Source organism: Megachile rotundata, chromosome 16, assembly GCF_050947335.1.
Source record: "Megachile rotundata isolate GNS110a chromosome 16, iyMegRotu1, whole genome shotgun sequence".
Classification (NCBI taxonomy): Eukaryota; Metazoa; Arthropoda; class Insecta; order Hymenoptera; family Megachilidae; genus Megachile; species Megachile rotundata.
This window is the reverse complement of record NC_134998.1, coordinates 10,370,016-10,396,669: the sequence shown is the minus strand read 5'-3', so window position 1 is coordinate 10,396,669 and position 26,654 is coordinate 10,370,016. Positions and strand designations below refer to the sequence as shown.

The following is a 26,654-nucleotide window of genomic DNA, read 5'->3' as shown; positions in this document are numbered from 1 at the left end:
CAATTGAGTATGAAACTACATCATACACGTTACAGAATACTACAAAAATTTTTAATAATCGCATTTCAATATTTCGTAACCAATTTGAATTTCATGCAGCTTTAATTTTGTCGCTGCACGAAAATGTGTCATCATCCACCGACTTCTGAAAGAATTATTTTAATAATGGAAATAAAACGCTTACGTACTGTGATGGTCACTGCACACCCCGAATCTACAGCTATGTGCATAAATTTTCATAAAAATGCGGAGATCCGCTTTCTTTCCTGTTACTCGTGGCCGGAACGCGGTATCACGTTTTGTGTTACTCTCTCATGTTAATTCTGGCAATAAAAGTCGGCTATTAAACTGCAGTTTTTCTTCCCGCTTCATCAACCCTTTTGTTCGCTGTGTTACTTCCTCGAGTTTTGCTATTAATATTCATCTCTGATTTAATCCTTTTATTTCGACACTTCTTTTATTGCATTACTCTCTTAACTCATCTTCCCATAGTTCAATGACAGAACTAGTCATTCATTGTTTTAAGGTTCACACTGGGGTTTCGTCATGTCACTTTCGACTGGGTTTCACTAAATTATGTTTCTTTGAATTCTGGTTAATTTTAATTGTACTTGGCAATTTGTATTATACGTGGTAGTATACTAACCTTACGTGACTTTATAATAATTTTTAAAATGTGACTGTTTTTTCTAAATATAAAGATTCTCACATATTTTTCCATGTGTTTTGTATTTCATAATCAAGTGTTCATAGGAGTAAATTTATGAAATTTAGAGATATTTTAAGATTATAAATTCCAGGTTATTCGATATTACATTGTGTAAGAAATTCCATCACAGAAAACATGTAACAGTATAAATAGTCCTGGAAGACGTTTTTGTAATTATCGGGTGATTCAAGTGTTGGTTTTATACCGGGTGTGGGCGCGGTTATATTGAGTAATCAATGTATTTCTGATAGCGGACTAATTCCACAGAATTCTATCTTTAACTCGAAGAGGCTCCAGTGATTTAATTCCGTCAAAAAGTTGTGGGGTTTCATCATTTTGAAACATAACCTCAAAGGCAACATAACTATGTCCATTTTAATTACACAACAAAACTTCTATTTTACTCTATGTAAAAGTCACATGAAGATGAATTAATATACCGATAACAACGATAAATTAAATATACGTATATAATTTTTTTTTCAAAGTGCTTTGTACCTTTCATTATATGGCCATGTTTGCATTTACATATTTCTATTAAAAGATTTATGTGATGTTTCAAGGTTAGGTGAGACTTGTGCTGGGTCAGGTAACTTGTATTAGGTCAGGTGTTACTTGTGTTAGGTTAGGTGTAACTTGTACTAGGTTAGGTGTAACTTGTGGTAGGTTAAGTGTAACTTGTGCTAGGCTAAATGTAACTCGTGTCAGGTTAGGTGTAACTTGTGCTAGGTTAAGTGTAAGTTGTGTTAGGTTGAGTGTTACTTATGTTAGGTTAGTTGTAACTTGTACTAGACTAGGTGTAACTTGTGCTAGGTTAAGTGTATCTTGTGCTAGGTCAAGTGTAATTTATGTTAAGTTAGGTGTAACTTATACTTGGTTAAGTGTAAGTTGTGTTATGTTAAGTGTTACTTATGGTAGGTTAGTTGTAACTTGTACTAGGTTAGGTGTAACTTGTGCTAGGTTAAGTGTATCTTGTACTAGACTAAGTATAATTTATGTTAGGTTAGGTGCAACTTATACTAGGTTAAGTGTAAGTTGTGTTAGTTAAGTGTTACTTATGTTAGGTTAGCTGTAACTTGTACTAGGTTAGGTGTAACTTGTGCTAGGTTAAGTGTATCTTGTACTAGACTAAGTATAATTTATGTTAGGTTAGGTGCAACTTATACTAGGTTAAGTGTAAGTTGTGTTAGTTAAGTGTTACTTATGTTAGGTTAGCTGTAACTTGTACTAGGTTAAGTGTAACTTGTGCTAGGTTAAGTGTATCTTGTACTAGACTAAGTATAATTTATGTTAGGTTAGGTGCAACTTATACTAGGTTAAGTGTAAGTTGTGTTAGTTAAGTGTTACTTATGTTATATTAGTTGTAACTTGTACTAGGTTATGTGTAACTTGTGTTAGGTCAAGTGTATCTTGTTCTAGGTTAAGTGTAATTTATGTTAGGTTAGGTGCAACTTATACTAGGTTAAGTGTAAGTTGTGTTAGATTAAGTGTTACTTATGTTAGGTTAGGTGTAACTTGTGCTAGGTTAAATGTAACTTGTACTAGATTATATGTGTCTAGTACTAACTTAGGTACCCCAGCGACCTCATACTTATGCAGTAACCTCAGTACCACTAGTAAAAGCTATCAAACAAAGATTCCAGCTCTTACAAATGAAAGGACTAATAAGTAATCCGAGAATAGCGTATGCAAATCGCTTTGTTCATTAACGAGGAAGAAGAGAAAGCGGGCCAAGATCGTTGTTGATCCTAGGCAAAACTTCCTGCCGCTTCACACATCCTTCGAACTGTTACTGTATCTGAGCGATATGAATTATGTAGGTGGTGCTAACATAAATCAAGACCCGCTCGCGGAACGATCGTTGAACCGATGCTCATCGGCCCTGACCGTCAGCATCGTTGGTCTTCTTCGAGATTTTTCCATATAAATTTCACACTGCACGATAGAAACGCTTCCTACAGATTCGCACCGTGTGTGGGCGCAAGGCTGCATCTCACTGCGCCCTGGACAAAATGGAATCCTGTTATTATAATCAGTAATTAGAATTTTATTCGTACGACCATGGTTCGTGTGGAATTGAAAATAATTTATCTTTATTCATTTTTCGTTGTAACCGAACTGTAATATATTTAATTACAACTATTGACTGTTATTGTCAATAGAGATACACTTGGGAATAAAATAATTCGAGACAGAACAAAAATAATTCTTTTCATCCAAAAAATTCCCTTTCTTTAGTGACATAGAGGTTACATGACCACATGACCGTAAAAGTTAATAGCCTTCTCACATTTCCTTTTCCATTTCCCCTGTGAAACAAATGAATCATTTCCTTTCTTCTGACTTTAAGTCGCATTTTACAAACTTATCATTTTAAATCAGCATTGAAAAATAAAATATGATTGGATTTTCTGTATTTCATGTACTTCAACGTACAATTATACATGTACACCTCGAAGATGCTCGAGATAATTGGAATCATAATTTTCCCAGTTGTTACGATTACCCGCAGCCGTAAATGATTGTTCGGTTTCTTGTCAGGAATTAGTAAAACATGAGGCGGCTATTGTCAGGTCCGGTTTTTTCTTGCACCTATAGAGACAGAGGTATCAGGAGAGGAAGCCACGTATAAATAATATAGAATAAAGGAAACTGGTGTTAGCACAAACGTCTATTGTTCAACCGCTGTTGCATTAACGTGACGCATGTAATCCAATATTTCCGTGTAATTTAAACTGTTCTCTATGCTGCGTATTGCACGATGAAGAGGTGATTTCTCACCGTGATGTTGCCACCTTCTCTCGTTGCAGTTTCCTTTCGGTTTGCTCCATTTTGGCGATAAAACGCTGCGTTCTACAACGTTTGCCACGATTATCGAAATTAAGGGTATAATTTTGCGAATTTTTTTTTAAATTTAGGACACCTTTGTTTTGCATTTTCGAAATTTTGGGTATAATTTATTATAACTATTGCCTGTTACAGAATATTTTTTATTTTGCGAAATATTTCAAAATGCCGGAATTATGACAATCCTTTCTGGAAGTGTTTTGGCGCGTCTCGTGAAGCGGCGTGGGTTCTAGCGGAAGATATATTGGTCTGAAACAAATTTGTAGACAATGTTTCGGAAACTAACATTCACAGTTAGTAGATGAACCTCAGAAATCTGCAAAATATGTAAAATTGAAGAAACGGAGGGTTACTATTTTGCAATTATTGATTTCATCCAAACTTTGAGTACTCGTGGTAGACATACAAAGTAACAATTTTATAAAATTATAGCACACAACTTTTATAAATATAGAAGAAATTTGAATCTGAAGTTAAAAAATTCGAAATTACGAAAGTTTGGGAAGATGCAGTGAAAATTGAAGTTTTAGAATGTAACTTATTTCAAACTTTATGAATCCTAGGAATTTGTAAATTCTTGCATACCAGCTGACAAATTTGAATAAATTTATAGCACGAACCATGCAACTCGAGTGCAGAACAAATTTTACAGCCGCAGTGAAAGTGTTGAAATCCACCTAAGCAGCAACTTTATTTGCAATAAATCTACTGTCATGATTATTTCTGATATCTAGTTCTCCCTAATGGACATTCTTCCAGGTGCTTAAAAAGAGATTTGTAATTGAATAAATCCGAGGATCTGACATGACTGAGATTGATGTATGTCTGTGTTAGGCTCTTATGCAAATTAATTCAGTGTTTTTATACCTATTAACTAGGCCTCAAATTACGTTTTAGATTTCAATACAGCCACTCGTGTTACTAGAGTTTATGCAGGCGTCAGTTATATTTACGAAACCACCTCACCTAGCTACATAGTTAAATAACCTCGACAATATGTTATATAATCATTGTTGTGATTGCGATCAGAAAACAGAAGAAATTGAACTTCTTTACTTTTCAGGGTATTTATGAGAGAATCTAATAATTATTTCACTAATAATAATTATAATAATGGGTGTTACGAAATAATAAATGTAATAATTATTAGTTAGCGATTTTTGTAATATTATTATCTATGCACACGTGTATAAACATATATGTTACCGTGAAAGACCGAAATCTGGAGAATGTCGACATTCACATAGTCGCTTGGTGTATGTCCGAAATATTTGCTAAATACCCTTATTTCTGACTTACACCGTTAAATGTCGACATTCACCATGCACTAATGGTGAATGTTGAACACGTCGGAGATTTATATTTTCTTCTCCGTAATTCGGTCGCTATAAAACGTCACAAGGGTGACGTAACTTTTTCGCCTCTCTTTCTGAGAGGAGAGACCAAGAATTTAAAACACAGTACATTCTAAGCATACGTGTTCTTCCTCCGTGGCCTATTCTGGCGTGAGTTTCATATAGTATACTGAACAATTTTTCATTGGTAACATAATACTGTATATTCGTTTCCCCTGATTTTAATGGTACAATTAATTTCCTTTCATCATTCATTTTTAAAACGTCGAAACGTTTTAATCGTCTGTAATCCAAAGGTGTGTTGCACTTAGTTTTAGCAGAAACCACTTCAGAAAGTATTTTAGAGTACTTTTCTTGAGAAAAATAAAAACAATTGTCTTCTCGTTTACCCGCAATTAATGCATTTAACTTTTCAAGAAAAAGATCACGATTTACTGCAGTATCCATTCAGTATAAATTACGGTATTGGAAAATAAATTAAGGAAACGTTGCTCGCATTATCAAAGCTTGCATAAGATTGACAAAGCTGACTGACTCCCAGCAGAACACAGGATTTGGCGGGAGAGAGCCAGTCGCTTCTTTGTCGGCTCCTCTCTTTTGCACCTCCACCAGAGCATATCTGTGCTTGTCGACGTATACCGGTGAAGGTCCGAATGTACAAGAATGTAATAAAATATTCGGTCTTTCACCGACGTATTTGGTACATGTCGACATTCTCCAATTTCGGTCTTTCACGGTAACATATACACTTACATTTCACAGACACACTTATACTTCTAATTAAATTCAACAATCTGCATATTAATACAACCTCGAAAATTAAAATAGGTGTTTATCAAAAAATCCCCCAAATTTTTGTAGAATAATCGCGTTAGAGGCAAATGAAAATCGCTTGGAAATTGGTAGCGAAGTTCGGGAGGAATAACTAAATCTAGGTGGAAAAGCTGAACGAAGGAGAATTAATGATGGAAAAAGGGGATGGGCGGATGCTTTCCGTCGCAATGAAGTCAACGACGCGAACGAAAGACCGAACTCAGCCAGCACGAGACGAAATAGTCGGGGTAAAATAGGAGAAATACGATGGGGTAAAGAAGAGGGTGGGATGGAAGCCTACGCAGACGTGGCGCGTAGGTCATTGCACTTGCATTCAGCCACGCACGTTCACACGGATTCAATACTTTTGCAAATGCTTTTTGCATAAGTTTATACAGGGACGGAGGCGTTAATCACAGCTTTCGTGGTCTCGGAACGGCGTTAATTGGGAAATGTGTAATGAAGCGCGAGATTTCAACTTCTCAGATATTTGGGAATTTTTTAATTTCAACAGATTTTAATGGGCATTGTTACACAATAATTTCTGCTCTAATAATTATAATACATGACGTGTAATCTTAATAACCTATGAAATAGCGTTCTCCATTTTAACGACCACGTCATCCATGTATGACATATAAGTAGAATGAAACATATAAGTTCCATATTGTTAAGAGTCTGTATATCTAATACTACTAATACAGCCTACTATTAACTACTTAAATTAATAATTACGAGAATCATCAAAAATAACAATGAACGTTTTCTTTTATTGCAGACGGATTGGACCGCGCTCACCACATCCTGCTGCAGTGGGCGAAGTACGCAGGTTCGAGGGACAACATCACGTTGATCGTGGTCCTGTTAACCCCAGCGAGCGAGATCGCAGCCAGGCGTGGACACTTCCATCCGTACATCGTTTCAAGCGTGAATGATATACTGGAGGAAATGAACTCGAAGGATAAACCGATGCCACGGGACATCGAGTACGCGCAGAACGCGATCGAGTCGAAGGTCCTGAAGCAGACGATGATCTCGGACCCTTGCGATCGCGACGACGGCGATATAATGGAAGCGAGCAACGGTAAACACGAGAACGGCGACGCCGATTACGATTACTCGGACCTGGGACCGGAAACGAACGTGGACGCCATCGACGACGTGCCGATGCCCGTGAAAAACCTCTCGTACGAATTTTACAAGGACCAAGAACTCGACAAGGAGCCCATGGACGAATCCAACATCGTTGCGCGTCCTGACAATAATTTACACGAGAAGCGCCACGAAATTACGTCCGACGTGCTCCGCGACGAGGTCGCCGATAAGATCTACGAAGAAATGCAAAACGAAGTTCGCAGATCCTTCGAGGAGAATGTGGAAGAGTCGAAGAAAGAGGATCGCGTCGAGGATTCGCGGGATATGGTGGACGAAGCTGGACCGATGGATTATGACGACTCGCCGCCATCGCCGCAGGCTAACAGTAAGTGTGAAATAAGTAAGCCGCGTTTCTATGAGCGATCCTTGCCATCCTGGGTACTCAGGTGCGCGTACCTTTTGGGCAAGTTCATGCTGCTCAGTCTCGTGTCCGTTTATGATTTCTCAAACTTTTGAACGGGGTTAAGACACCTTGTTATGAAAACAATTTGTGACCTGGTGGCGATGTTGGGTTGCGGGATGCGTAATGCAGATGTACTGAAGGAATGGGCCACTTTTCATAGATAGTATCACAATATATTTAATTTGTAAGCTAGGCTTTTGTAGCTTGCAGGAGATAATTGAACTATTAAAGAGGCGGGAGGTGCAATTAAATTTTTTAACATTTCATTCACTGATGTAGCAGTTAGGGTGACCAATTTTTTTTCGATTGAAACGATTTTAAACATTTATCTTTGAAATAAAATAAACGACGATAAATAGTAGGAAGTCTGTAGAATTAAATCGGATCGCTCCACTCAGAAATACGAATGTCAAACGTGGGACGTTTAAAGTGTTCTTTATATCGGTGAGGCCCACTTTCCGTTGCCTTCGGCTTTCACCACCTTGTGCCAGTCACTGCATTTCCTGCACTAATTGTCATCCACCTCGCAAAACTGCCAGCCTTTATCCTAGACCGAGGCCTTTTTTACTGCTTCCTTTCTTCAGACAATTTTTTCTCTATCGAAGTTCTGCGTTTGATTTAATGGAAGATGACTTTGCCGTTCCGGCGAAGTCGCCTCGTTCAACGGTAGTGATAAGATCAGGTTCTAGGTAGAAGCATTCTGTCCACATTTTTTAATTATATCTTTGAAATTCTCACAATCACTTACCAAATCAACTTCAGAATATTTGCACGGTTTTATCGCAAAAAAATCACGATATCTCAAAAAGCAGAAACACGTTTGATAAACGGAGAAAGGTTGTAGTGAACCGGCGATAGGCCTAACTGTTGCACTTCCGGTTTATCTTTCGCGAAACACATTGTTCTCCAGGATAGACCCATTTCAAGAAATTCCCCGTTACACGTTCTTAAAAATTTCCAAATAAATTTCAATTCTATAGTCAGGGTACTCGTGATTCTTTCAGCAAAGCGTTTAGAGTTAGGTTCGAAGGGGAGAAACAGAATATTTCGGTCGCTGTGCAACAGAGAAACATTACCAAGTGTTTTCTTCGAAGCTGTGTGCGATATTAAAAAAGGAGAAGTGTCGTGACACTTACGTGCCAAAGAAGCCACGTATGCTGCTCATGCATGCGCGTAGTTATTCACTGTACCACGCCCCTCTTTTTCCATCTATCTAAATTTATCTGGGCATGCAGTCGCAAGGTCGTTTTACTTCTACTGTAACCCGCACGAATTTTCTTAACATTTAATTATCAGTTGTTAATTAATCTTCGAGGGAACGTTTCATCAAGAACATCTGCACTTTCACGTACAACACATTTTCTAACTCAAAATTATTAAGACGTTACTGCTATAAGCGGAGATATAATTTGTATCTTTATATTTATTCAAATTATGAATAGCTTATGTTACAAAGTGTTTCGATGCTATTTTAAAGTATGATCCATTAATTAGTCTATTTTTAGAAGTGAAACCATTAGTCGGGTCTTTTGAATGTGCCGTATAATGGCACTGATAATTGTTACAATAACGCGCGGGCAAAATTCTTTTTTGAATTTACCGCGAGGCAGCAGAAGAATCTCGAATTGTCGCTAACCAGCGCGATTGGTCGGCGCGGCTGCGGCGGATTCTGATAGGCGCACGGCTCAGCAGGCATCGGCCAATCGCGTGACGTGCCGCGTGGGTTGCCGGGAAGGGGGTTCCGGCAGTTGGTCTCCGAGCTTCGAGCGGTCGTGAGTGTTTGTCGCTTTTGATCATTGTCGAAGTGTTTTCGTGGTAAAAACGCAGTTAATTCTGTGTATAGTGCGTTCCGATCGTAAATTTGAACTGTTTTCTTCGAAACGTGCGACGATAAAGCAACCCGATCGAGTTTCATTGACGATTAAGCAGTCAGTGCCAGCGAGAGAGCGTTCTCTAAAGGTACGTTAATCAAGTCCTCCATGAACGGTCTAGCAGCGAATTTAAATTTAGAACGGATGCCGGCCGGCGTTAAATTTTCGCCGATTTATTTCGTTGCATTCCTCAAATTCCTCGTAACGTTTTTCACGCGTTTGCGATGGAATGACAAAAGAGTTCATACGATGATCGGTCGATTGTTGCGACGTTAGACTGTTCGCAAAACCGTCGCGACGTTTTCTTGTTTGCCTCACGAGAGGGCCGGCTTCGTCACGGGCTTGGCTGAATTTCTCGGAAACGAATTCGAACGATTTCACGTTGACGCCTAGCCAACACTCGAGCTTTTTATTCGAGAATTAATTGGAAATCGAGAAACTTCTTTCTTACGGGTCCGTCGTTCGATATTCGTCTGATTCGTAAACTTGCGTCGAGTTTTTGAAGGCCAAACTTTCGGGTGGCGATGGCGCGTTCCTAAAATGATTCATATAAAAAGTTTGACTGTATATGCTATTCCCTTCTCCGCAACAATGTATGCTACGCACATTTGGCGTGTCCATGCTTAGGTATTTGCGTTTCACGAATATTCATGCACGATGCAACGTTTGCGAAATCATGCATTAAAGTTATTATCGTAGAGGCGGGTGCAACGGTGCATTCATTTGGATTAGGACAGGTGTACGGGAAACACCCCACCATTTGCTCCGCAGTTTTCAGGATGATACGCATAATCTTACAAATTTTCAAATCCCCGGTGTACAAATTTTTTAAAGCCTTGCCCCTCGCTGTACACTTGGTACATACTCAAATTCAGGCTTGTTGACCTCTTAACAAAAATAAAACAAGCCAGTTCTACGAGGAAAAATAAAATTGTTTTGAAGAGAAGTTCAGTTAAATTAACACAGTTGCTTTGGTTAAGGTCCATTTATTTTCACGGTGAATAAATTTTATAATTATAAAATATATTTACGTTCGATACAGTATCGAACGATGATTAATTCTTTTATAACTATTCAGTTGATGGATTAACTGTCATTGATTATAAATTAATTAAACGGGTGAGTGAAATTCATTTATTAGTTCCGTTGAAAATTTAATAAATTTGAAATTAATGAACATACAACGTATATACCATGTTAACAAGTTTCAGCCAAGTATGATTCAGCATTGCATGTTATTTTGATATGCATCAACCTTACAGATAATTTTAGGCAATATTACGTACTACGGTGATTAATATGTATTAATTTTTCTACCGAACATTGCTACATAAATTCAGTTACATTGTACATCTTGAAATTAACAAGAGTAATTTGAAGAGGAATTGAAACAAGATATTTCGCATATATTAAATGGACAAGAGTATACTTTTTTCTTGCTTTGCAATCTGTTTACGTCGCACATATAATATACATAATTTAATTTACATAAAATAGTCGACTTACAGATTTTTTAATTTTTAAATTTATTTTGCAATAATTATGTACGTTATTTTTTTATTATTTGTGAGAGTTGAAAAATATATTTTTTTACACGCAAATAAAAGCGCGGAACAAGGTGTTACTGGTAATATAGTCGTTTCCTGTCAAAACAGGCTACGCATTATAAAAGCGCAGTTTCGAAATACGATCGAACTGTTTTGAATGCGAGATTATTCAATATTGCATTGCACGCTGTCTTAATGTATATCGGAAGTACATAATTAAAAACAGATATGGCGAAAAATGGCGGTAGATTCATAAAGCATGTCTGTCGGATCGTTTTTTTATCGGTTCGCCCGTATTTATATTTTACATTTTGCCTTTGAATAATTAGCATTTGCAAGCATGATGAATACGGGTTTCCGCCTTCTGTTGCCAAGTACATTTTCCATTTTTTCTATCGGGTATAATGCATACTTGTACCACCTAATAAATTGCTTTCTATTAAAAATTCTTTCTCATGGAATAATTAATGTTGAAGTTGCAAAGAAAATCAACTTATTGAAAAATTTATACACTTTTACTTATTGGTAAATTTTATTTTTATCAAATTTATTTCATTTTCAATCTAATTAATTTCATAGCATAATTAATTTTATTACTCCAATTAAATTAGGTAATTATTACTCCAGTAAATTAGGTAATGAAATTTAACAATGGTTCCCATAATTTGAAGAGGTTCGAATTCAAAATGGCGGCCCGTTAGAAAGGATCTACCTTATCTCGAGATAATACTCTGCATAGTTGCGTCATATTTCAAAGAAGAGAAACGTCGTTAAGGGTTAAAAGGTTTAAGTGCCACCCCTCTAAAACAGCGTTATATAAGTATATAACGTTCATGCTTGAAGCCAACAGTATTTACCGTCTTTATAGCTCTAAAATATAGCGCGTAGTGTGCCGGTCGATTTTTCTTGTCACAATATTATAACGACACTATGTTCCGCGCTTTTTCTCCACCGCCCATATAATTGGATGTAAACTAGTAGGCTTACCTCAAGATTAACCCTCTCGTTGCGAGACACTTCGGCACGGAACACGTGTTGTGGATAGTAAATTCTCTTTGCAGCGACCGATATTTTCTGCCAAATGGTGCGCAAATTATTTATCGCTTAACGACCACTTCTATTAATCACTCAGCCAAATTTATTGCTACAGTGTTTCATTAATATAATTTTATCTGCATTCTAATGTGCATTGTATTTTAATTTTTTTATTATATTTTTAATTTGAATTTTGTCATTTTTATTTCTGTTATTTTTTTATGAGGATTCTATTAATGTAATAGTGCAGTTTTTCATTAATATAATTCTGGTATCCTGTGCATTCTAATATGCATTGTATTTTAATTTTTTTATTATATTTTTAATCTGAATTTTGTCATTTTTTTTTTTTTTTATGGGGTTTAATTTAATTTATGAAATAATTATTATTGTCCTGTGATTTTCAATTGGTAGATAATTTTACAAATTGTTTAATTTGAAGTCTGAAATTAAAAAAATAAAAATAAGAGGATTTAAAAAATTTGACACAAGAATGTAACAACACAAGAAATATTAATTTTTAAATTTTTAATTGATATAAAACAGTAGCATTAATTTCACAGTCAATATATCGGATTAGTGATCAGAAGATAAACACGAGTTTAAGAAATTCCGTCGAAATTAAATCACTGGTATTATAGCACTCGTATCGCGAGAAAATTAATCTTTTTTTATGCGGCGTTACATTGACATTGAACGATAAGAACTTCGATGCATCAGCTCACAAGTTTCGAGGTTGAGGTTATTTTTAATGCGTGATATTTTTCTCCAGACGTTGTAAACAAAACACTATATTGCTAAACGATGACCATGCTTCCACACCCTTTTACCTTTTTCATTGAATTTTATTAGCAGAATAAAAATTTTCATTCAATCCTGTCATAGATTATTTATCTACTTAGCATAATGTACTCTGTAGCATTAGGTTCATTCAACTTTTCATTTCAAGTTTATTTTGCATCGACTAAGTCTACAACTTCAATTTCTGTTTACTTAAAACACTAATTGTGTTCTCAACGTTGACTTTGATTCTTATCTAATCTATTATAGGTTCTTGGAATCGAAATTACTTAGCGAACATATCTTTGATCGAGAATGATTTCATCTATATTGTAGTTGCGTACAAAAAGTATATTTATATCTTAACAGTGAACAAATATTTTTATAAATTGTCAGGTTTAAAAATACATTTCTCTTTTGTACCCTCGTTACTATAATTGAAGCAGCATATTTAATCAATTTAATTTTAATTGCATCTGTTGTCAATTAAGATATTGAAATACAAAAAAAAAAACAGTAGTTGACAAAAATATTTTCTCTTCTTTCATAAAATAAAAGATACAAAAGGTCGACGTAATCGTATTTAATAATTTATGGCAGTACAGTTTCACCGCCATTGTAAAGTCAGGTGCAGTTAAGAGAAACCGGAGCTCCGAATAGCGGCAGCGTGGTTCCTTTTTTGTTTTTTATTTATTTATTTATTTTCTTGTCTCGCTGCTCTCTGCTGTCGCTGAGTTAAAATTAGCTCCTCTTTGCTCTCTATACGTTGCACCCTGAACCCCGATATATGTTGCTGCGTCGAAATTGAAAAAAAAAGAAGGGGAGGGAAAAAAGAACACGCGAGTTAGGGACAAAACGGATCCTCTTTCGGTTGAAATCTTGGAGCCTGCTTCTTTTATTTGTCGTTTTTTGTTTCCTTCGAGATGGGGGAGAATGCTTCCATTGTTTTTAATTTTATTGCGTAAACGCACAAGATGTCATCGATTTATATTAGGTACAACATAATTTAATTTTTATCTCGCAAAGTTAAGACGCACCAGGTGCGTCAAGTAAGATTACAAGCTATAGTACGTTTTTCGTACCTTGCCAATTTTTAATATTTCATATTAATTCTATGCGTGTTAATGTACATTTATGAATTAATACTGATATTAATTTTTTTTTTTATGACGCACATGGTGCGGCACGTTGCATAAGACGCACACGGTATGTCATGCTTTTTCTACCCGTGGAACAGATACAAATATTACAGCTTTAATGTAAACTTACAGTAGTTATAATATTATTAATATTAGTTAATATTATTCGCCTTAACTAATTGTTTGGTAAGACGCACATGGTGCGTCATCCATTTTTCATTCATAGACCAGACATGAAAATTAAAATTTCATCTTCAAGACTTGAACTAGTTACAATATTTTTAATTCTAGTTAATATTAATTCATCTTAACTAATTGTTTGGTAAGACGCACATGGTGCGTCATCCATTTTTCATTCATAGATCAGACACGAACATTAAAATTTCATCTTCAAGACTTGAACTAGTTACAATATTTTTAATTCTAGTTAATATTAATTCGTCTTAACTGATTGTTTGGTAAGACGCACATGGTGCGTCACTCACTTTTTCCTCATAGACCAGACATGAAAATTAAAATTTCATCTTCAAGACTTGAACTAGTTACAATATTTTTAATTCTAGTTAATATTAATTTGCCTCCATCAATTGTCCTACAAGACGCATATGGTGCGTCATCCATTCACTCATAGACCAGCCAGTCAATTAGCTCTGTACATCAAAATATCTTAACAAGTGAACGAGAAAAATATTTCGCGTGAATATTCGACTCACGAATATACTAATCAAACAATCATAAGCTTATTGTGTAACGAGCGACTAAAAACGTTGCGAATAACACCGAGGAGGAACAAAAGCGAGGAGAAGAAAACAGTCTGGTTAAAATACTTGTAGCCGAGAGGAAAACTTCGTGGGAACAGAAACGTTGAAAGTTGCAGACGGGGAGATCGTTGGAACGGATTCGCGTTGGTGGTAAAGTAAGGTTAGAATTAGGAACGGGTTAAGATACTACGTTCTCCGCGTGGGTTGCCCTTTTTTTGGCATCCCTTTAAGCCTGTTTCTATGTACGTTTCTGGCATCCAGAAGCTTCGATTGCATAAACTACGGGCTGAGTTTCCTCTCGGATTTTGTGCTTTAAGGTTAACCCTCGTTACGTCACGTACCCCTGTATCCGCGGGTAATTGGGTAGGAAGGTCTCTGGAGATATTCCAAATATTTTTAGGTTAGGTGGTTTGTTGGGTTGGGTATTTTTATTAGGTTAACTAATTTAGCTTGATACCCCCATATCCGCGGGTAGTTGGTTAGGAAGGTCTCTGGAGATATTCCAAATATTTTATTTATTTTAAATATTCTTAGGTTAGGTGGTTTGTTGGGTTGGGTATTTTTATTAGGTTAGCTAATTCACCTTGATACCCCCGCATCCGCGGGTAGTTGGTTAGGAAGGTCTCTGGAGATATTCCAAATATTTTATTTATTTTAAATATTCTTAGGTTAGGTGGTTTGTTGGGTTGGGTATTTTTATTAGGTTAACTAATTTAGCTTGATACCCCCATATCCGCGGGTAGTTGGTTAGGAAGGTCTCTGGAGATATTCCAAATATTTTATTTGTTTTAAATATTCTTAGGTTAGGTGGTTTGTTGGGTTGGGTATTTTTATTAGGTTAGCTAATTCACCTTGATACCCCCGTATCCGCGGGTAGTTGGTTAGGAAGGTCTCTAGAGATATTCCAAATATTTTAAATATTTTTAGGTCAGGTATTTTATTAAATTGCGTACTTTTATTAGATTAACTATTTAATAAAATTTAGTTTAATTATTTCAAGACATTTAGGATTTCTTTATACTTAAAAATTGCCCTTGAAAATTCTGAAATATGTTTCAGATTTGGGAAAATTTTTAAATATTCAACTTTGACAAGGTTTTAAATTTCCTCAAATAAAATTTATAAATTTGAAAATTACCGAATCCACACATTTTAAAATTTGACTCATTTAAATTTGAAATTAAGCTTCCTGCGTGATGAAAGAAATTTTTTAGAGGTCTTAAGGTGTAATCGTTGCTCGGACATTTATTTGTGAAACTGCCATTTTCTTCCAAGGTGGCGTGATTTTATGGGACAATGGTGGTCCTTGTATTCTATCAGCTCCCATTTCTATATCTTCACATAAAGGGAACTTAATGTATTTTTTACGTGCTACAGGGTGTTCCAAAATTAGAGGCATTCATAAAAGTATCCTATAAAACACTGTAAAATAATTTTTTATTTTGAAACATTAAGTGATTGAATTTTTCCACGTTGTATAATTTGTCTAATTATATAATTTGACAGATTATATAACTTGTGTATATTATATAATTTATCTAGTTATATTATCTAATTATGTAACTAGAAAAATACTATAATTTCTTGTCTGAATTTTAGGGGAAACGAAGTAATTTCTGGTCTAGTTATTTAAGATATACGGTGCTTGCTAGACAAGTTTAAATAAACTAATATGAAAATATCTCCTTCCGTTGTCAATTTTTATAATTGAACTAGGGTGAAGTACTGAAAGTATCATAATTGTAATATTTTAATTATAATTAATACCAGCAACAATTTTCACCAATTTTTAAGTAATTTTCGAGCGTTATAGTACATCTGCATAATTACGCAAAATAATTGATTTTCGATAGCAAATATATTTACAACTGTAACACGCGTTTTACGGGAGTATTAATTTTCCGTTTAATTAACAGCTGTTTAATAGACACGTAATGAATGATAGTATTTGTAGACTAGAACGCAACTGTGACCTGAAATAAACGATCGAACGAATATTTACAAATAAAATAAATTAATTTCAGTATATACGAGTTCTAGTTCTTTTTTCGTTTCAATATAAAACCTTTACATGGAAAGTTCATACTCTTTCGAGTATCCCGAATTTCCTTTTATATCCTTGTTACTTTCATATCAAATTATCATGATACAATTTTTCATTGTTCATTAAATCATTCGTTGCATTGTTCATTGGTTTCAGTTGCTTCTCAAAAATTTATAAAAAGACAGGGCTAAATATTTCATATTTTATTTTTACATAATTATTAGTTAATACGAATTTTTAATTGACTTCATTTCTTAAGCGTCCATTGAGTTGCTTCTATCAGAATTCTTCATTTACAATAAAATTCTGAAAGCAAGGTTAAAAGGCAGAGTACCAAAGGGGTTGCAAATTTAAATTTCAGTTCCATTAAAAATATCCATTAGAGATATTAAATTAAATTCCATCCCTTCAAAAATCAATAAATTACAATTAAGGGTGAAAAAATTTACAAATTCCTTTAAGATCACAAATTTTTCCTCCCAATTCTACTTTAAAAAATAAAAACCCTGAGGGTGAACTCACCCCGTAAAACATCACATAATAAATTCACAAGCACCCCAAAATCGAGGAGTTATCAAGTTCATACAAATTACCCCGTTAATAGCATCTCAAATATTTATACCATCAATCATCCCTATCAAAACATTTTATAACGAAGGGGTTAATAAATCCCTTATCATCGAAAAATCTATACTCTGGATCATAACCTCCCCTAACTCATCAATCGTATCCCCTAAAAGTCGACCTGGAGACCCACCTTCGATCCCTAAGGGGTGGCTCCATCAACGAAGGACGATGGCTGCTGGAATGAGTGCATGGGGAAATTCATGGAACACCGGTTGCTCCGACACCAAATTCCCTGCACCGGGGTAGGTGCTGTCATTTCAAACTGGACGATCTCAATTATTCAAGATATTAGACTTTTCACCCCTTTTTTTTTCTCTCTGTAATTTTTTTCACGTTCAATAATTTTTTAGGCATTCAACCTTTTTTTAGTTCTGTAATTTTTTAGGCAGTCAATAATATTTTAAGCATTCAGTAATTTTTTAGGCAGTCAATAATTTTTTAGGCAGTCAATAATTTTTTAGACAGTCAATAATTTTTTAGGCAGTCAATAATTTTTTAGGCATTCAGTAATTTTTTAGTTATTCAATAATTTTTTAGGCATTCAATAATTTTTTAGGTATTCAACCTTTTTTTAGTTCTGTAATTTTTTAGGCAGTCAATAATATTTTAGGCATTCAGTAATTTTTTAGGCAGTCAATAATTTTTAGGCAGTCAATAATTTTTTAGGCAGTCAATAATTTTTTAGGCAGTCAATAATTTTTTAGATAGTCAATAATTTTTTAGGCAGTCAATAATTTTGTAGGCAGTCAATAATTTTTTAGGCAGTCAATAATTTTTTAGGCATTCAGTAATTTTTTGGACATTCAGTAATTTTTTGGGCATTCTATAATTTTTTAGGCATTTGGTAATTTTCTAGACATTCAGTAATGGGTAGTAATAAATTATAATGTAAGGGTTGAAAGTGGTAAGTTCTGTAATTCTTAGAGGAACAAAATTGTGTAGGTATTTATTAGCATTATAGGTTTGCTATGATTATTATATGTCTTAGATTCCTGTCAGGGGTAGCAATAAATTAGATGTATTAATTTATAAGAATAGCCTGTGAATTACCAAAGTCACTGTCTGCCACAGTCTCAACCTTGACAAATTCTATCAGTATTAAAAATTTTGTTAAAACAAGTAAACCAAATTTTGTTTCAAGAATGTACACCTTTCCTCAATGCCCCAGTATTCACATCTTACATGTCTGAAGGGTAGTAACAAAGGTTTGACGTATCAATTGCTAACGACCTGTACCAACACAGTCTGGCAGGGTCAGACTGCAATAATTATCGTATGGTACACAATATTAATTCCATGAGTACCAGACCTCTTTGAACCAGAATATACTCTACCTGAAAGTCCACATTTTCTGACGTCCAAATCTTACAAGGGTCTACAAGGGTTAACAAGGGGTAGTATTAATTTTTAACGACTCACCAGGTACCAAAACTGAGACTAGCAACTCTGCAATAATTATATGACAAACAGTATATTATATGTCCAAACGAATGAACCAAAGTATCCTTTGAAGAAAGTCCACATTTTCCCAGCGACCAAAAGTGCATATCTCAGACGTCCGCAAGGGTCAACAAAGACTTTTATTAATTTCTCACCAGGCTCCAAAACTTAAACTAGCAAATCCACAATAATTAAATGGCAAGCAATATTCTGTATGTCCAAACAAATCAACCAAAGTACCCTTTGAAGAAAGTCCACATTTTCCCAGCGACCAAAAGTGCAAATCTCAGACGTCCACAAGGGTCAACAAAGACTTGTATTAATTTCTGACTCACCAGGCTCCAAAATTTAAACTAGCAAATCCGCAATAATTCTATGGCAAGCAATATTCTGTATGTCCAAACGAATCAACCAAAGTACCCTTTGAAGAAAGTCCACATTTTCCCAGCGACCAAAAGTGCATATCTCAGACGTCCACAAGGGTCAACAAAGACTTTTATTAATTTCTCACCAGGCTCCAAAACTTAAACTAGCAAATCCACAATAATTCAATGGCAAGCAATATTCTGTACGTTCAAACGAATGAACCACAGTCCACCATCGAATTTTCCCAAAAGTGCATATCTTAGGGTAGATTAATTTGTAAGGACTCACCCCGGCAAAGTCAATTGCTATCAGCAGGGTGAGTCACCTCGGTGCAAAGGCAGCAAGGACCAATCGCAGGAGCGGCGTTCCTGTCGGAGATGAGGTGCGACTGTTGCTATACGGTACAGTGCCATGGTACAGGTGGGTGGTGGCAGGGCCGTCGAGGAAGGGGGGTGTTCCAGGGACCTCTAGACTAGATCGATAATGCATCTCTTGGCGGGCGTAGTTCCTCTTAGTCGGCGGTGATCGCTCCTGCCATTGGGGCCATATCCTACGAGTTTCCTGCAAAGAAGTCCGTGTGTGAGTAAAAGCCGAACCAGCAAACGGAACCGTGTCCCGCTACAGAAACGAGTTTTCAGTCTTGCCTCGATAGCCGGACGCGGTTTTCTACCGTTTTTCTACGATCGGAAAAAAGGTGGTGTGTGATCGAAAGGCTCAACGGAATCGATTGCTGTCTGCAAATTCTTTTACTATTTTGCCGGTTTTTTTTTCGTATTTTTGAGAGTCCTTTTTTTTTGGGTGATTTTCGGAGGTTTCGATGGAGTTGATTGACCTCCGCATTTTGGGAGGTTCGAGAAGGGTTGCGTCATTGGGGGTTGCAGGCACGTTACGAGGATTCTGCAGCCTCTGTAAGAAATAGGACCAGATATTGATTTCAACGGTGCTTCTTTTCTATCAATGGTTTTTGTGATGTATTTCTTGCAATTGCATCTGAAAATTTCAGCCTTTAAAGAAGACTCAAGTGTCTCAGCAAGGATTTTTATATATTTTTTTTTAAACAAAGTTTAGATTTTGCAGTTTTGTGATTTTATTCTAGTGTGGATAATAATTACGTATTTGTGCATACTTCACTGGATAATTAATTTTATCAATGGATTCGGTGCTTTAATTTTAAAAAATGACTGTGGAACAAACCCTGAGTTGCAACCGAAGTTAAATAAATATTAGACTGAATGAAATAATTATGTTTATTAATAATCATATTACTTGTTAATTGTATTATGATAATTTATAAAATTATTCTAACTTGAACAGTTTTTAACTTTTTTTAAAATATGAGACTGATCTAACTCAACGTGATACATTTTTTTATAAAATCAAAAAACGTTTCGGTCATGAAATTATACTCTTGAATAAGTATACAAGGATCAATTAGAAAATTGAAAACGATTTTTGTATATTTATGGAACGAATTTGTTTGCAGAACCTCTTCAGCATGCGCTGATTCAAGAAGCGGATAATGTAGCGGACAGCGAGGATTCCGAGGACGAGTGGAATTACTATCGCGTTGATCCTAACAAGGACAAAGACTCCGCTGATCCCGTTGACGAGGTGCAGGAACCAAGGAACGAGGAACAAGAGAGCGAGAAACTTTCTGTGGAAGAAGCAGAGAGTCCGAAACTTCCGGTCGAAGAAGAGAAACTTCCTGTAGAAGAGGAGATCGAGAAACTTCCTGTGGAAGAGGAGATCGAGTCGAAAATCCAGTCAGAGGAGGAAGAAGTTAAATGCGAAAGTCCGAAGGAAGACTTGCACGAGCTTATTAACACAGAGGTATTTATAAAAATATATTAATTCGGATATTTAAAAATTAAGAAATTGTGAAATTTATAAATCTATTATAATCTAGAGGATTATTTCTATCCACCCCGTTGCGGTATAAAAATATCTGAAGGTTACGTTTCTAATAAAAAATCTTTCAGATTAGCGCCGAGGACAAAGCAAAGGAATTTGAAGAGGAGAAGGAGGAAGAAATCGAAGAACACGAGGATTCCGTAGAAGAACACGAGAAGTCGAAAACAATGGATTTTCCACTGAACCCTGACGCGGCTGAGTTCATACCTATATCGCCGCAGTTTACCGGGACGACGATGAATCTGGAGGACTTCCCCGTTTCTGGCTCGCCTTTCAAGCAAGTCCCACAGATGGACGACATACAAGTACCCAGTCAGAGCGAGTTCGAGAAGGAGATATGCCAGCGACCCAGGGAGGTCGAGAACGAGGATAAAGAATACCAAAATGGGGACCACGTGCAGCCAAATAGCGACCTGGCGGACTACATGAACGACAGACAGAAGGCAGCTAGTTTCATCAACACCTTGGACGATTCTGAGATCTCGTCAACGAAAGCGGAGTACGGCGACACGTCCGTCAGCTTCTTAACGACCACAGAATTCCACAGAACAGGTATCTCCACGGTGGACGAGTCGTTCACGAACTCGGAGCGGGATTATGACATTGCCAAGGACCCCATGGCCATGTCCTTTACCCCTAGCGACTTCGAAGCAGCTTTCGACAACAAGGACGTCGACCTGAACGCCGTCCATGATCTGAGCAACTCCGATCTGGATGAAAAGAACGACACCGTAGAGAAAGAAGAACCACCGACGATTCAAACTGCAGAGCCACAGTTTAAATCCACTAACAACATTGAATCCTCCGAGGACGAACACCCACCGAGCGAAGTGGTCCCCGAAGATTCCGTGGATCTCGTGAACCTTTCCTCGCAGCAAGAGGAGAGCGATGCCACCTTCATCGAGCACACGGATAAGCCGCAGATAGTCAGCGATTTCCTAACCTTCCAAGCAGAGTCTTCCCCAATGGAGCAGCAAGAAACGCCGAAAGACGATCACTCTCCGTTGACAGAGAATTACTCGGCGAAATTCGAGTCGGAGAAGGAACCTGTTTCCGTCGATAACGAGCAACCTCTGTCTCCTTCCAGTGCTGACATAGACGAAACGAAGCCCATAGATGAGGCTAGCGAGGACGCCGCTCTTCCAATAATCGATTTGCAGAAGGAAACTTCTGCGAAAGAGACAGACACACCTTCGTCGCTGTCTCCGGTTCCAGACGTGATAGATAGCGAGGTTCTCGCTTCGGTGGATAGCGCAGACGAAGCACATGCTCCAACGCAGTGCTTGCTACACGCGGACGCTCCGGAATTCACGCCAAAGGAACCTTACAGCTTCCGTTCGTTCGATATGGAAACTAACGAAGTTTGTCGATCTCCCATTGAAGATGATGTTTGTCAAATGAGGTCAGCACAAGTTCAGGACACTTATCAGACACCTGTTGAAAAACTCTCTGAACCTAGCTGCTTGTATCAGCCATATTCTACAGAAGCTGGCAATGTGGACGAACCTAGCCAGAATTTGCAGCAGCTTCATGTGGATACAGAGCCAGAGGAAAAAGAGGAGCAGGACGTTAAGCCAGAGGTTGACGCGAAACCAGCCGAAGGAAACTTGCTGAACTTTGCCGAGGAACAACAAGTTTGCGCGAAGAGTCCAGTAGAGCCCGAGTTAACGCCACCAATTTCTCCTCGCGAAGAGGTGAAATCACCGCAGATGGATGATCTTGTTTGTCCTATTCGGTCTGTCGAACAGAAACCCGAAGCTCCTATTGAATTCGTCGAACAGGAATCCGAAGCTCCTGTTGAACCCGTCGAACAGAAACCAGAAGTTCCTGTTGAACCCATTGAACAGAAACCTGAAGTTCCTGTTGAACCCATCGAACAGAAACCTGAAGTTCCTGTTGAACCTTTCGATCTGAAACCAGAACTACCTGTTCAACCTGCCGAACAGAAACCCGAGGAAGTCGAGCCAAAGGAAGAGGGTCCCATGGAAGCAGACATCCTAGAAGTTAAACCCGAGGAAGAAATTGAACCAGCGAAAGAGGCTGTTCTAAACTTGTCCGCATCCATGCAGGAATTCACAGGGTTGGAGAACGAGTTGCGACCCAAAGCAGAAGAAGTCGTTGAACCTTGCGTTGTACCGCAGGAAGTTCAGGAGGTACCGAAGGAAGAGGAATTGAAAGAGAAGATTGAGCCAGAGAAGCCTGTAGAACCAATAGTCGTGGAAGAGGAATGTAAAGTGGAGGAAAAGAAAGAGGTTGAAGAAGTTCCTTCGTTGATGAAGGAGCCTGAAATAGAGAAGGCAGTGGAAGCCGTAGAAACTGTGCAAGCTGTGGAAGCTGTGGAAGAACCTGCAAAAGTGGAAGCTCCAGAAAACAAAATCGCAGAGACAGCGGCAGCTGCAGGAGCAGCTGCAACCGCGGTAGTCGTTGCAGCAGCCGCTACTACCATGCAGAGCAAAGCGAAATCCAAAACCGCAACGAAACCCGCAAAAACAGCAACTTCAAAGACGACCACACCTAAATCTACACCAACGTCTCCATCGAAAGCTGCGATTTCCTCGACAAGAATGTCCACCGCGACAGCGAAGAAGTCGACAACCACGGCGACTCGTCCGAAGGACCTAGACGCCCCGAAGAAGTCGACAGTTTCGAGCACCACTTTGAAAACATCCACTCCGAAGCCCGCTGCTAAAACCACCACCCCGGCTTCCACGCCAAAAGCGACCACCAGGACAAGCACCGGCGCAGCTGCGAAACCAAAAACCGCGCCGACTACTGCGAAAACGACCACCACGGAGAAAAAGGCTACGGCCAACGGCGACGTGAAACCTCTGAGCAAACCAGCCGCGGCCAAACCTGCGAGCAAGGCGGCACCAGCCGCGACGAAGACGACGCTGACCAAATCGTCGACCACGCGAACGTCCACGGGAACGACGACGTCCAAACCGAGACCCGCTACCGCCACCACGACCACCAAAACCAACACTACTGCCAAATCCAGCACGACGACAACGACCACCTCAAGTAGCGCCAGACCTAAAACAGCACCGTCCGCGGGCAGCACGACGAAGACGACTCGCATGTCCACGTCGAAGGCTCCCATGATCGACAAGCAGGTGAAGGAAACGGCCAACAAACAGATCTCCATGGCACGCACGAGCACCGTCACTAAATCACGCGTGTCCAACAGCACAACCACCACCACGGCGAAACGCGTGTCCTCAACAACGAAAACCACCACGGCAGCATCCCCGATCAAGAAGACCTCGGTGACAAAAGTGTCCGGTAAAACGTCCACGGGCGCCAAGACGCCCACCGAGAAAGCAAAGGTCCTTCAGAACGGTGTGTCCGAGAAAGTAGAAATGAATACGATCATCGACGACGTGCCCAAGAAGGATCTCTCTCCTGTAATCGCCCCCAATGATAACCAGCTGATCATGATCTCCGATTGAGTTCTGGGCTCCGTTCGATCTTTAGTTTTTATGTTGATCGTACGTGTGTTGCTCGCCGATAAAAAACGTCATTCATTTCGCGATGTAGGAGCATGAGGATCCACTAAGAAGTAGTTGATTAGGGATTATATAACGAATCGGAAGAAGTTTTTACTATAATTAGCGTAAACTATGAAATATAATATATTAATGTGTATATGTACCAGTTAAAAGTAACGAATCCGTTTATATCTGTATTGGCGGGGAGAGAGAGTGAGAGAGAGCGAAAGGATGCGAACGAGTGAAAGAGAGGGAGAGAATGCGCGCGTAAGAAAGAATATAATCTAAAAAACAAAAAGAAAATATGCAGGGTGTATCCTCTAGGATTAACCATCGTTTTACGAGCGTTCCGGCGATCAGAAATCTTCTGAACCGTCTTTTGAGCTTTGGGCCTTGAATCGTTAACATGGAAAATTATTTTATTTCAAAGACTGCGAAAATAGGAGTAAGATTACGTATACGATTTTAGAGTTTGAGGAACTTTGAAATTTAACTTCTAAATTTAGGAATTTGGAGGAAGAGAAAATTTCTTGATGTTTGAAAACTTGAGAATGTTGATATGGAACATTATTTTACTTCGATCAAATTACTCAATCAAAATATCAGAAAAGGAACCAATTATTACTACGTTTATTATAATAAAATAATTTTTCATATTAACATTTCATTTGATCAAACATTAGTCATCTCAAGGCCAAGTACATTTATAACCAGATGCATAATAACCAGTGTTCAGAACCTTTCTTAAGTGACCAATGCTCGAAAAATGTTGGTTAATTTTAGAGGATACACCCTGTAAATATTTTATCGCTTTTGACTGCTTCGGTCGTCTGGAAGAAAAAAGAAATGGGGTGTCTCGCTGGAAGAAAAGATATATCTGATTGGGGATGCAAGCATATAACGAGAGAGAGAAAAAAAAAATATCGAGATTGTTTTTGTAAATAAATTGGACGCGTTTCCAAGTGGTCTCCGTGATTCGTCGGAGATGTCCAGGTGGTGCTGTAACTGGCCTGTAAAAACAACAGACACGCAGAAAGAAACAGGTCCAACGGGAAGATAAAATGAAAAAAAAAAGGAGAGGAAGGAAGAGGAAGAAGATAATAATTCAGGTTCCAGAGAGAGATGCGTTGACCGTGCGAGTCGATTTCTTAATATTAATTATTAACGTAAAACACACGAAGAAGCTGGACGGTCTTTTTATACTTTTTAATTTTATATGTGCATTATATTTGATAATGATTAATCGCCGTACGTTTTATGGAGCAGAACTTACATACACACGTTCACACACAGGGACACATGCGTATAGAGACATGGAGAACAGGGTCTAAGTGTGATATTTAAATTATTTGTAAATTGTTTGTTATGGAAAATTGTTAAAAGTGTATTAACATTAGTTATAATTTAGGGATTTATGAATATGAGAAAGGACTTGTGGAATTTGAGGGTGTGGGGAATCAGAATCTATGTAAAATTTGGGGGCTTTGAAAATCCATGGAATTTGGGAAATTTAAGCTACATATGAATTTCCTCAAATTTAGGGAATTTGGCAGTTTAAAAATTTCTGAGCTTGGAAATTTTTAAATTTGAAAATCATTTAACAAGTCTGTTATCCTAAAATTTCCCTGTTTCAGTAATAAACGTGTCTGACACTTTTAAATATTTTCTGTACATAACAATTCAAATAATTTAAGTAACACGCACCCTGTATAAATACATACACATATCTACACATATGCGGACGATAAGTACCATATATATTTATTTTTTCTTTTTTGTTTGTTCCTATTCCGAAGTTGAGTATACTGCGAGAGAATATTAAAAAGATGCTCGACATTAATTGATACCATTCTTATGTATTCTCTATCCATCTATGTACAGCACTTTTATGAGTTAATGTGATACAATATTATATTAAATAAAGTTCGAACAAGTACGAAACCAAGAGACAACTTGTATGTGTAGGTCACCGGAAAGATGGCGGAAGTTACGGAAAGAAAGGGACCGGAAATGGTGGGTGGAGTTTACGTATCCCCCTTGTAGGACCATTTGCCAGTTTTTCTAACGATGTGACTGATTTTTAAACTCTGCATCGATCTTTACTGCCGACTGAACGACACTTAATAAAACAAACTTTTTAACGATTTGTGACAGAATCACAGAGTCTACTGCCAAAAAAAGTCACTATAATTCTTTTATTCTCCATTTTTTAACACTTGTGCATATTAACAAAAATTTATTGCCTTCTGTTTGGAAATGCAAAAAAAAAGTACTTAGTTCTGTATGCGCGTCCATTATCGTTTATATTTAATAATTTATCGATTACATTTTTTATACTATTTAAAATTGATATATTTTAGAAA

At 37.5% G+C, this 26,654-nt stretch overlaps 1 protein-coding gene and 1 long non-coding RNA gene across 2 annotated transcripts in view; one reads left to right on the top strand and one right to left on the bottom strand.

Moving 5' to 3' along the window:
• The window catches only part of LOC100882509 (uncharacterized), a 79,293-nt gene extending 53,057 nt beyond the window's left edge, over nucleotides 1-26,236 (top strand). Inside the window, exons 8-10 of the mRNA XM_012283514.2 lie at nucleotides 6,503-7,204; nucleotides 20,376-20,722; nucleotides 20,872-26,236. Of these exons, the coding sequence (XP_012138904.2) occupies nucleotides 6,503-7,204; nucleotides 20,376-20,722; nucleotides 20,872-24,252 (4,430 nt within the window). The 3' untranslated portion in view covers nucleotides 24,253-26,236. The remainder of the gene's footprint in view (nucleotides 1-6,502; nucleotides 7,205-20,375; nucleotides 20,723-20,871) is intronic.
• On the bottom strand, nucleotides 8,688-11,992 carry LOC143266027 (uncharacterized). Its single transcript, XR_013040958.1, has 2 exons — nucleotides 11,688-11,992; nucleotides 8,688-9,688 (listed from the first exon to the last, which is right to left on the bottom strand). It is a non-coding gene; the product is annotated as an uncharacterized LOC143266027 (long non-coding RNA).
• Nucleotides 26,237-26,654: the final 418 nt, after the last annotated feature.